Source organism: Rhynchophorus ferrugineus, unplaced genomic scaffold, assembly GCF_030347505.1.
Source record: "Rhynchophorus ferrugineus isolate W39M unplaced genomic scaffold, kcgeb_rfMv2 rfM2, whole genome shotgun sequence".
Classification (NCBI taxonomy): Eukaryota; Metazoa; Arthropoda; class Insecta; order Coleoptera; family Curculionidae; genus Rhynchophorus; species Rhynchophorus ferrugineus.
In genome coordinates this window covers 62792563-62805265 of record NW_027472581.1, presented here as the reverse complement: position 1 = coordinate 62805265, position 12703 = coordinate 62792563, and the positions used below count along the sequence as shown (strand labels likewise).

At 29.2% G+C, this 12703-nt stretch overlaps 1 protein-coding gene across 1 annotated transcript; it reads right to left on the bottom strand.

Moving 5' to 3' along the window:
- Positions 1-112: 112 nt before the first annotated feature.
- Positions 113-12436, bottom strand: Dcr-2 (Dicer-2). The gene is made up of 14 exons (XM_076394284.1): positions 11792-12436; positions 11502-11734; positions 11145-11385; positions 10536-10959; positions 8255-8761; positions 7003-7287; positions 6737-6949; positions 6144-6683; positions 5774-6087; positions 3232-3820; positions 2738-3179; positions 744-1318; positions 435-622; positions 113-376 (listed from the first exon to the last, which is right to left on the bottom strand). Exons 1-14 carry the CDS (start codon positions 11953-11955, stop codon positions 229-231), a joined length of 4863 nt encoding a protein of 1620 aa, XP_076250399.1. The 5' UTR covers positions 11956-12436; the 3' UTR covers positions 113-228.
- Between the last annotated feature and the right edge of the window lie 267 nt (positions 12437-12703).

The window sequence follows — 12703 nt, the reverse complement described above, 5'->3', positions numbered from 1 at the left end:
GCATGCTCAAATTTGATAGCATTAACGAAAACTGTTTTATCAGCACAGTAAGAAAATTTTTAAAAAGCTATTAATTTGAATATACAAAAAAAAACAAAAAATAAAACAATTCTTTAGATATCACATAAGTATATATTTATTTTTAGAATTTTAATTGCAATATATAAATGTATACACTATAAAAATGTTATCCATTACAATGTCTAAGCTCTATATTTATCGTATGTATTACTTTAATTGACGCAGAGCTAATTTTGCTGCTGCTTTTTTAGCATTAGTTTTGTTTGAACCAAATCCATATACCTCTCTATGTCTTCCATTCAATACAAATTGTAGAGGCACCATAACAGTACCTGATACTACTTCCTTAGCTTCCCTGAAGATCAAAGATATTAAATATACAGTAATAAATTTAAAGGTAGATATAAATATACATGAACGTTGGATGGGGGTCCGGGGTCCATTCATATAATTTTCTAACAAGATTTTTAGGCACATTTGCAGTAAAAGATTCTATTTCTTTCGACATGATCCTATAGAATATCTTCCAAACCACATCTAAGTTATTGTTTGAATCTAAAAATATAGCACCAGCCACAGCTTCGAAAATGTCTCCCAAAACCTTAAATGATTACACAATGATTAGTATGTAAATTGATTGATTTCATTTATATCACTGAAATGAAATGAAAAGTGAAATACACGTTTTGTGTTGCCTGTAAATATATATAGAAATATCTTACTTTTGGGACATCTATATATTCTGCCAGATTATGACCTTTTCCATCAGCATCACCCTCTTCAAGCAAAATTAATACCTCATCATCAATTTCATAATTTTTGGACAACATATACTCTGCGAATCGATCAATCATAGATTGCAATTTGTTATTAATACATAACATATATTTATGTAGATTTAATCTAACTACTAAACTAGCAAATGTATTATTATTAACTAAAGCTGATCTTAAATCTGTTAACTCCCCAGGATTTAATTTATCACTGTTCTCATATATATAACAAGTTATGAGAAAGTCAAGAATTGCATCACCTAAGAATTCTAATCTTTCATATGATTGGGTTATACGGTTTGGGGTATATGAACCATGCGTTAAAGCTTGTAACAAATATGCTGGGTTATTAAACTTATAACCAATGATATTTTCAATATCACTACATCTTGGAATGTGATACATCACATCTTTCTCTGTTGCATTTTGTTTCAAAATAGGATTTGGAGGTCGTTGGTTTATTAATTTATAAAGATTTTCATGTGCCGGAATTATATTCATCCATTCCATGAATTGTATTCCTCCTGAAAAATAATATTACTTAATTAACAAATAATATACTGTTTTATATTAATATTCAGTCATTTTCTTAACTAATGCGAGCGAAAGATGCCCACAAAGGACGCCGAAAAAATTGTATGGTTTCATCAGTGATTCTGTATTAAAACAATAAGCTTCTCTAGGTCCTCTGTGAATAAGCTAGAAATGAAGGTGCACTTTTCTATCAGCATTTTGTCTGCAGCGACGCAGTATGTCAACATATAATACATATAGTCTATTCAATTTTTTTTTTGTACATACGTCATCTGTATCCGTCCTATATCATATTATATGGCACTAACGACACGGCATTAATTATTCTAAGAGACTGACGTATTAATGGTAGGTCTAAAGTATAATAAGTGAAGTGCTTGCAATATAAGGTTTTCGTTTATATTAACACAAAATAATACTGGGCCTTTTGTATTATTCATACCTTCCATTATTTCAACAAGTTATCCACTTCTCTTTCTTTTAAAATAAAATAGTTTCAAGTAATTAATTCATACACATTTCATAAAGGGGACATTATAAACTTATTTCTTTAAAATTCATTCAATTTACGGAAATCGAATTGAAAAATTATTCGAAAGAAAGGAAGACAGGTTGACGTTGAATTGCTAATCGCCAGTTATTTAAGTCATCCCTCTACGCAGGCTACTACAGTTCGAAGATAAGCACCACGGGTCATTGTGTAGGGGGACCAATGGTGGATCCATATCGGCGAGCTATTATAATTAGGAAACACAGTTCTCACAGTTCAACTCTTCGTGGATTCTTAGAAGTGATAGAAATACCCTTTATCATAGTCTAGTGAAGTTTGATAGATGTATCACAATTCAAAATCTAAGGCCACTAAAAACAAATGTCCGAAATACCTTTATGTGTTGACTATTAACTTTTGGTGAAACCAAAAGCTTGATTTCCTACTCCATAGTTTGTATATCATGAAAATTTGGTTAGAAATGTTGCAATTCAAAAGCTACAACTGATACGAATAATTTTATTGTAACTAAAAGCTGTTCAGATGGATTAACGACCACATACATATTTTTGGTCGATTATTCAGTATTACATAGCATGCGACTTAAATTAACAACAGCTGGAAAACTAACAAACAAATGAAATTAACTGCGTGACTAATAACTGAAACGTATTCTAACAAAACAGTGTATTAAAGCCTGGCGTGGAGATTAAAGTGTTTATAATGTAGGGTTTTCCTTTATATTGAAATACCTTTGGTACCGTCGATACAAGTCGCCAAAGCTTTTTTTTCATAAAATAGCTTGAAGTAAATTAAAAGTATTTGTTTTAAATACCACACATCTTATAACTCATATGCCAGCCTCTGGACCCCAAGAAGTGATGAATGCAAAAATCAAAGTTCCTAGTAAGTGAATTACCTTGAATTCCATTACATTTAAAGTATACCCCAATTAAAGCTTCTACACAATCTGCTACCCTTTTGTCACCAGTAAAAGACACATTAAAAAATGGTGCTGAATCATTTATAGATTCTACATCATCATCTGGGTCCTGTAATGCCTCAATATTATCAAAGTCTTCTTGTGATAAAACGCCTGAAACTTGTGTTTCAGTGCTGAAATTCAGCCGATATAGTAAAGACACTGGTAATTGTTTTGATTTGATTGCATTTTCAATTTCATCAGGAACTTTGAATCCTGTTGGGAGCCAATCGGATATTTGAAGGTCTCTGGTTTTCATTATACCACCAATATTCTTTAATTTCCCTAAGTAATAGAGATTTTTATTACTAACCAATCTACCTTTCAGACTAGTAGCACTGCCTGCAGTAAATTGAGGATATTTCAAATAAATATATATCTACAAAAATTTGATTAACAATTAGTACACATAGTATATATACAATACTTACTGAAGCAAACATTTTTAAAAATGAATCTCCCAAGGTTTCTAACCGCTCCATATTAACAATATCATTAGATTTTACAGTTGTCATTGCTTCATAAATTTCACATAATTCCGGCCCATCTTCATTATACCTGCTTTCTAAAAGCTTAATAGATTTGTCTACATTATCTTTCATGTAAGTTAATGCCAGCTGATTTCGTTTAATGGAAATTTCATTTTTAAGCAAAGTTTCAGTAGGAGTGATAGGTTTCGATATAAATGATTCATAATAATCTATATCCAATATAGATACATTCAGTTCCCTTTCTATATCTTTTGGCTCCTCAGTATCTTTCCATGGATATTCAATTTCCAGCATTCTTTTTGCATAATTCCTATTTAAATTGTAAGTAGTTAACGGCGGTTGAATGCATGCTTCTTTGGAAATTGGCATTAAAATGTTAGATTTGTTTGTTTCATTAATCAAAGGCTTGTAATGTAATAAATTTTTATTCAATTCCAATGGTTTTTTGTGAACTACTATTCGTTTTCCCAAGCCTACTTCAAGAGCCACCTTTTGACGAAATACTTCTAACCGAAACAGAAAACTTAATCTGAAAGTATATGTAAATGTTGGAATCATCTTTAGAACACTTTTATTATATATATATATATATATATATATATATATATATATATATATATATATATATATATATATATATATATATATATATATATATATATATTGATTATCTTATATATTGAAAACTAAAAATATTTAGAAAAACTAAAAGAAAGCCGTAGGAAATTTTGGGGAAAGTTTTCGCGACGTCCAACATCTAGATGTTGCTACTTTTAACTTATTGCTTGGTTTAATCGCTATGCTAAGAGCCGTGACGGGATCTGATTTACTCACTTCATTTCTTTGGTGAGTTTAGTCTTTATTTATTTCGGACGCCATTTTCAGTAAGCCTAACGTAAGGAATAGTGCGTCTAGATTTTTATAACTAACTTTTCCTTTAGAGATTAAGGTATTAGTTAATTAGTAATATAAGTCGGTAGTACAATAAGTAAGGCGAATTCTCGATTTAGAAAGTGTTGTTTATCCGGATGCACAGATAGAACAGACATTCGGAATAGCTTTACTTCAAAAAAGTATTTGACTATCTTTAAAAAATGGTTGATAATATTAAAAATTCCAAACTGATTTTATTTGTAGATGCGTCATCAAGACGTTCAATGTATTGTCTGGCGCAATTTGTAAATTCGTTTTAGAATCAGACAATATTGTCTTTCTCATTTCATTCTAGTTAAAAAGAAACACAATGTGTGTCTGATTAGTTCGAACACCTAAAAGATTCAACCTGTCAAAGTCGTGCAGTTGTCAGACGTATGCAACATTTTTGAAAGCATACTCATAAGAGGTTAGAACTCTAACCTATAAACTATCGTGGCTGTATAATTAACTGTAGTTTTTAGATCTACTATAATGTTAAAATAAATTATACATGTTTGATAATATTTTTGTTCAACTATGTTAGTTAGATTAGAATTTTGTTGTATGTTAATATTGCTTTAAAGAATTTCGCATACGTCTGACAACCGGACGAACTTGACAGGCTTATTCGTTTACGTGTTCGAACTAATCAGACGGCATTGTATCTCTTTTTAACTAAAATAAAATGAGACGAAAACATTGTCTGATTCTAATGCGAATTAAAAATTGCAGCAGGTAATACATTAATCATCTTGATGACGCATATACAAATAAACGTTGAATATACTATATACAGTTTATATTTATTTCATACATTTAATTTTATTTAATAAATTTGTTTCAGAAATTAAATTGTTTTTTATGTAACTTTTATTGGTCGATTACACGTGACGTCAGAGCTATCACGTGCCAAACTTTATTAAAGAACCAACGAAATGATTTTCCAATGTCTTCACGGTACGTTTCTCTTACAGGTGTCTATAATGGAGAATTAAATTGACCAATCAAATTATTTTAATGACCAATATAACCCCATCTGGGTGTTGGGCAAAGCAAAACTTTTCTCCAGAGTCCCCTATTGAGTTTTCTCTCATACACAATAATATAGCCATATTTTCAGATGTTGTCATAAACTGTTCTTCAGTTAGATCAGCAATGTGGTTAATGTATATAATAGAATTTGAGTTTTTTCCAATTAGAGAGGAAGAGTAAAAAATGTTGCATAGGATGCTTTGTTGCACACTTTAAAGCTGATAAAAATACCCTAATTAACTAATATAAAATTAACAAGGTTTTGACATAGATATTGTTAAGGAAAATATCAGATGCTATAATTTATATTCAAAATAGGGTGTAATGATATAAGTTACACCGCCTATTGTAAATATTTAAAAATTAATGCTGGTTGGTCTTTAAAAATATATTAATAGAAAACAATTAAACTATTTTCCTTAATATTTTTTATATTTACGCTCGCTCGGCATTTTTATATATATAATTTTTAATTTATAATAATAAATGTACTATGAAATACTTTGATAATATACTATAAAATGTACTTTCTTACCTTGATATAATAGATGGTAATAAACTAGCTTGAATCCATAGTTCAGCCGGAAAATCTTGTTTAACTACTAACTCCGGTATTAAGTGTATCTCCATATCACTATGTTTCTCTTTTCGTTTTGCAGCACCTGATCCATAAGGTTTAAAAAAGTTTCGGTTTTTCGTCAATTGTTTGACTAATAATAATGGCTGTGAAGGATTCACTAGCTGTAAATTATGCTTCTTTTCATAATATTCCTCATAACTCTGAAATGAATCATTGGGAAACATTGATTTTGCATTTTTTGTGAACGATACTTCAACTACTAAAAATTCCTAAAAACCCCATCAATATCATTTAACATATATGAACATATATAGCAAAATATTACCCCTATATCTCTATACCAAGGTGAAACAATCTTCCTCAAATGACTTTCTTGGGTTACATTCAAGTTTAGCTTTTCATCTCTTGATAATTCTTCTTGATAGGGTGGCTTGATTTTATTGTTACCTCTTAATATCGTATAATTAATTGTGTTGGTACTTTTATTAACAGGGACTAACATCATTGCTTCTGTATCAGGTCCACTACCACAAATTAGAAAATCTCTCAAAGATATTAACACATCTCTCAATACCATAACATTAAATTGTTTTATTTTATGAAAATCATCTGGAGTTAGATTAACTGTATTAGCATTAGCCATCAAAGAAACATTTAAAGTGCCTGTTGAAATATATAATGGAAATAGACAGATACTGGGGATTTCATGAGGTGTTATAAAGCCATAGCATAGATCAGAGGTATACATATCATAAAATGTTGATTGGATAAGCTCGTTTCTTCGAAAGAAGTCAGGTGTAAGGTATAAGATGTGTAAATATGCTTTGCCGTTAGCAATAAAAGGTCCTTGAAGAAATGTTGGTACCTAGAAAATGAACTATAATAATGCTTGTTATAAAAATATTTCTGATCACTTGCCTCATTCTTATGTTCTCTTACACATTTATTAGTACCAGCTAGAGGTTCTTTCAGTTTTGGATAATGCAAAAACAAATCTCTGAAGTCCTCTTCTGCAAATGCTCTCTTCTTTGGTAACAAATTATCATCCAACTCCTTAATTTGATGCAGTTTTACACATGCCCTTAATGCTGCAGCACGTTTAGCTAACTTTGTATTTGACATAAATGGACCCTGAAATTTTTTTTTTAGTAATATTATGCACAATCTCGTTTTAGAACACTTACTATAATGGACTCAGTTAACGGACAAATTGTTGGAAGATCTATAACAACTCTTACTTTCTTCTCGAAGCTATTGTTATTAAATTCTAGATACAGTTCTGGTGCTAGTTCTACGTCTTGAGATAATGAATTGCAGTAAGTGCACAGTAAAGATATTGCCGATGTCATATCTACTTTGGCTGAATTTGGCCCGTTTACATAATAAGGTGGTAATGGATCTTCATGATACATATTATTAATATCGCTTTCCGAAGGCCCTTCTCTTTCCATATTTTTGGCAAAAAGAAGCTAAAAAAAGGATGAAAAAAGGTAACTTAAGATCTATAAAATACACTGATATTTTTTCATCAATCGCTTATTAATCACCAGGATAGACATTGAATATGTCAGAAAAACTGGCGGCCTTCATAGAAGTGGATTGCAGTTTTTGGGGAAACGAAAATGAGATTGGTCAAGAAATTCGTGCTGCTCTCCGGAAATATCAGAGTAGTATCAGATGATTATGGTTAGAAGTCTCACCAATACTTTATGATATATCCATCAATATATTGCCATTAATCCATATATAATAAATATATATTACAATCTCCGGATACCTAGTAATTAAGAAAAAAAATCCATATAAAATAAGATGACAAATACTCAAAAACTAATCATCTCACGTTAATGTATTAAATATCAGTAAAAATATAATGATGAAGTGATCATCACTAGATGTGACTTTCAAAGACGCTTCCTCCATATCTAATAGTAAATATTAATAATCGAAAATAATTCAACAGAAGATTGAGATATTCAGTAAAAATATAAAAGTTGAGTAGTGGCTCCATGAAGTGTTCATCACTAGATGTGAATTTCAAAGATGCTTCCTCCATATCTAATAGTAAATATTAATAATCGAAAATAATTCAACAGAAGATTGAGACATGAACAAAGTTATATTTGAGACAGCTAAAAAATAATTAATTTAAAGAATTGTAATGATGAAATACAATGTTTCTCATGTTTATGATTTAGTCATCCTTCTTTTAGTTGATTTATTAAATAGTATTTTATGGGAGCCAATATGTAATTCTAGTAGATCTATATGATCTCTAGTAGATACTCTCTCATAAGAAATTGAATGATTATGAGATGTAAATGGTTTTCATGATGGATGGATAATATATTTAAAATTGATTTTTAAATAAAGCATACTTACATACAAATCAGCATTATTAATTATTATATATCAAGTTAGTAATTTAAAACTTACATTTTGTAGTTTATTTTCTATAGCTTGAAATTCCTCATATTTCTTTTTGAACTTGTTTACAACATTTTCTTCTACGAGCAAATAATATAGACTCACTGCACTTCTCGCTCGTCCTTTAGATTGTATATAAGAACGATAGTCTTCAGGATGATCATATTTAATGACGAGCGAACATGAAGAAATATCCATACCTTCTTCTAAAACATTTGAGGCAACCAAAGTATTTATTTCCTTATTATTAAATGATTGTAGTATTGATCTGTTTTTCTTAACTGTATATAATAACTCGCGCGTATCGTTGTAAGGGTTGCTGTTATAACCAACCATAAAATTGGATTTAATATAGGAGTAATTTTTATCATGTTTACTCAAGTGGTCCAAAATGTAATATAATACTTTGGCCGTAAATCGACGCTTTGTAAATATTATGGCACAGAGTTCTTGTACCTCGTGGTTTTGTCTCGTTTCTTTTTGATAAACATCAAGAATCTTTATTAATTTTAGTACCTGAAGGAAAAAAAATCACAATTATTAATAATCGTATCAAAGAATATCTATTACTGCACTAAAAATGTGAAATAATTTTGAGGAATTTATGCTTTTGTAGCTATGTTCAGTTGTTCAATATGTTCATGGAAACATATTTGAAAACTCGTTTTAAGTGTGAACTTTTAAGATAATTAACTGATTTTAGTGATGAATTTTTGAGCTCTGTGAGAGAAATGTTAAAGAAAAATGTTTTTCTTTTTAAATTTCTGCATCCAACGAACCCAAAAGCTTACAATAATAATTAGAGTTTTTTGTTTTTTCAGTTTGGTGGTAATACAATAATTAAATCCGTTTTTATTAATTAAACCTCACTGATGATTAACATGACGCTCTTTCATTTCTAAGAAACGAATTCCGGAACTGATGAGCTAGGTCTTTATTTGCGTCTTGTTTTGATTCAGGATCATGGTAGTAGACCCAAACCTCCTCCCTAGTAATAAAATTAACGTACAAAATCCATTTTTTCAGTGATAGCGAATGCTGTATCTATGATAGCGTAACTGTATCTTATACAATATGATAATGTCATCGAATATTTAGTTCTACCGCTGACGTATAGATGTATACAATACGGAGTAACTTATTATAATAGTAATGAACCTCATGAACAATTTCTATATGCTTGATAAGTTGTTAATTTTGCAGATATGAAATTTTGAATATAAATAATATTTAACAATTTTACAACATAACAATGTTTGTTTGACAATTATTTTATTAATTTGGTTATTAATGCGTATGTCAAAAGTGCTGGAAAATATGTTTAAACTACAATTGAAATAGTGTTTCTTATAATCATTTTAATAACACATTTTATTAATATTATTATTGGTGAGTTGATTCGTTTTAGTCATGATCTACTTCTTTGTTTTACGGCGGGATCTATTGCTTAACGTGGGATTCGAACGGCCCAGATTCTGATATTGGAATATATTAAACAGTTAAATACTGTTCCCAGAGCATTGTTATCTTGACAAAAACTACACTCGGCAGAATCAAGCCTCTTTCTAAACTCAGTAGTTAAAGACTGAAAACTTATTCAATCATAATATCTGTAGATGGTAATATATATAAACATAAAATAAACAGCAGAGGTATGACGCCTACACGTTTTTAACGACGACTCAACATTTTACAATACTTATTGGATATTAAGAAAACTGATAAAGACAATTTTATTGAATTTATAAATATTTACTTCCTAAAATTACAAGAAGTTAGTACTAATGTTGAGTACTAACTCGCATAATTACATTTGTAATAAGAGTGTACCTGTTCAATTGTCTCTCCTAAAAACTAAGTACTAAGAATACACATTAAGCAGCATAGGATTCTAAGGTAATAATGTATTGCAGGCCTATGACCTATATATATATATATATATATATATATATATATATATATATATATATATATATATATATGTGACCTGTGACCTATATAAATAAATTATGTTATTATTTTATTAACTATTAAGTTCATTAGATACTATACTGAAACTATATACAATCCATAATTCATTTAAACATTAAAATGCATACTCACAAAAGTGTTAAAATTAAGTTTGATTGGATTCCATCAATATAATCACAGAGATGTTTCATCGATATTTCTGCTTCCACTTTTTTACAATAAACAATATTTTGAAAAGAGTAAGATATATAATTTTGTACAGGGACAGTTTAAATTTACAGAAAAATCTCAAAATTATTTCAGTCTGAAAAAAACTAACCTTATCAGATGAAAAATATGTAACTTTATCTTTTTCTGAATAGTCCTGCATATGTTTATCAAATAGTTTCTTTAGATATCCTAAAATAGTTCCAACATAAGAAAGGGCCAGTTGAAGTTTCACATTGCTACAATGTTTCTTAAGTCTTTCAATATGAATCATGCGTGCTAATATAGCTTTAGAGCCTCCAAATATACCAGTTGTTTCAATATGAAAAATTACATCTTTTATGACGTTAGAAAGTTTTTGGAATTCTTCTTTTTTATGTAGTGGTATTAATGATGAATTTTTAATTTCAGTGATATCTTTAATATCGCTTAAAGTTGTAATTAGATCTTGTAACTCAAAAAGGGCTACATCTTCAATAGAAGTTTTTACATGCTGGTGGACTATTAAAATTTTTTCTGTTGGATTTGTCGAATAACTGAAATAAATATTAATATTACAGATTTCACGAAATTTACACAGATCTAGAATGAAATATATTAAAAACCAGAATATATAGAAAAGTACAGTTAATAAATAAACAAATTACTAATAAAGAAGATAATTAACCACATCAGCTAAGAGGGCAAAGTAATTTTTAAAAACTTATACCAATAAACTTACGCACTAACTTGCTCTATTCCATCAACAGTGGCAACTTGGCTATGAAAGGTAATCTCTAAATTTTTTACTTGATCCATTACTTTAGTGGGACTACAGTTGCCATTAAGCAGTGTAGCAGTTAATCCCAAAATTCTAGGCTGCTCTCTTAAATGTACAAATGATTTACACAACTGTCTCATTGGCTGATCTTCCACTGCACGATGACATTCATCAAAAACAATTAAGTTTACCTTATTTAAATCTAAAAATGAATTAACCATCTATATTATTTTTATGATTGTATGTGTCTATTAGAATCAGTTGCTTATTGATATTAAATTCGTTTTTGACTATATTTTGCAGAAATAAATTGGTTACCTATAAAATTTTGATTGGTCAAATTTACCAATATCTGAACTGTCATTACGAATACATTATATTTATCAAATTCTTCATGCCATTTTCCTTTACTCCAGTTATCAAGATTCATATCACCTGAATATTGGCCTACTTTTAACATAGTACGCTTTTCAATACATTTTGCGTGTTGGTTAACTAAAGGAACAGAATTTACTAACACAAACGAAATTTTTCCATTTTGACTGTAACATCTAAAATAATAAAACATTTCAAATGCATTTTTTACCATAACATTCGAACATATTCACCTTGTTATAGGTTCTGTAAAGTGCTTTAACAGTAACACTGCAATATATGTCTTTCCAGAACCTGTCGGTAAATAAATAATGGTATTTTTTTTAATTGCAATTTCCCGCAGGGCCACTTGATAGTCTCTCGGTTTGAAGTCACTTTCAGCAGACATTTTATACATGTAATATATAAATTAAAAATGCAGCTGACGTAACAATATTTTGCAAACTCCAGTATTAAAAAAATAATTATAAAGTTCCTTTAGAATAAAACACAAACTAAAAAACTAAAAAAACATAAAGTAGAAAATACTAGGTATTCTACACAAAATACGGAAGAAATACTAATTTTGGTGCACTCTATGACAATACATTTTGATAAAGAAATAATCAATTTGACGCACCAAACATATTATACAGATATTATTCTCTATATTTTGTAGTTTGGCGTTAATCGAAATATCGATATTTTCTTCGCGGGTGAGATCCCTAGTTATGACCATAGAAAAAATATATTGGTTATGACACTATAAAAATCGATATCAGGAAGAAAAATAGATATTTTTTTGCAAAATATATTTTTAAAATATAAAATTCTTACAATTAACTACCAAAACAGTTTTTTTAAACACTTTATAAAAAATTATTATATAGTTTTTTATGATGTTTAAAAATATAATAGTTATTTTTGGAAATTATGGAACCACATTGCTATGCAAAAAATAAGATCTATCGATATAAAGTCAAAAAATATCACCCCAATTCTCGATATTTCTAAAAAAAATATCGATATATAGCTATATCGATATTTTTTCAGCATCCTTACTTCAGGCGTCTCTTAGCCTTGAATCTGATAACTAGTGATAACAATTTGTAGAGTACTCTATGTGAAAATTATAATGAGAACGAAGATTCAGTAATGCCTAACGA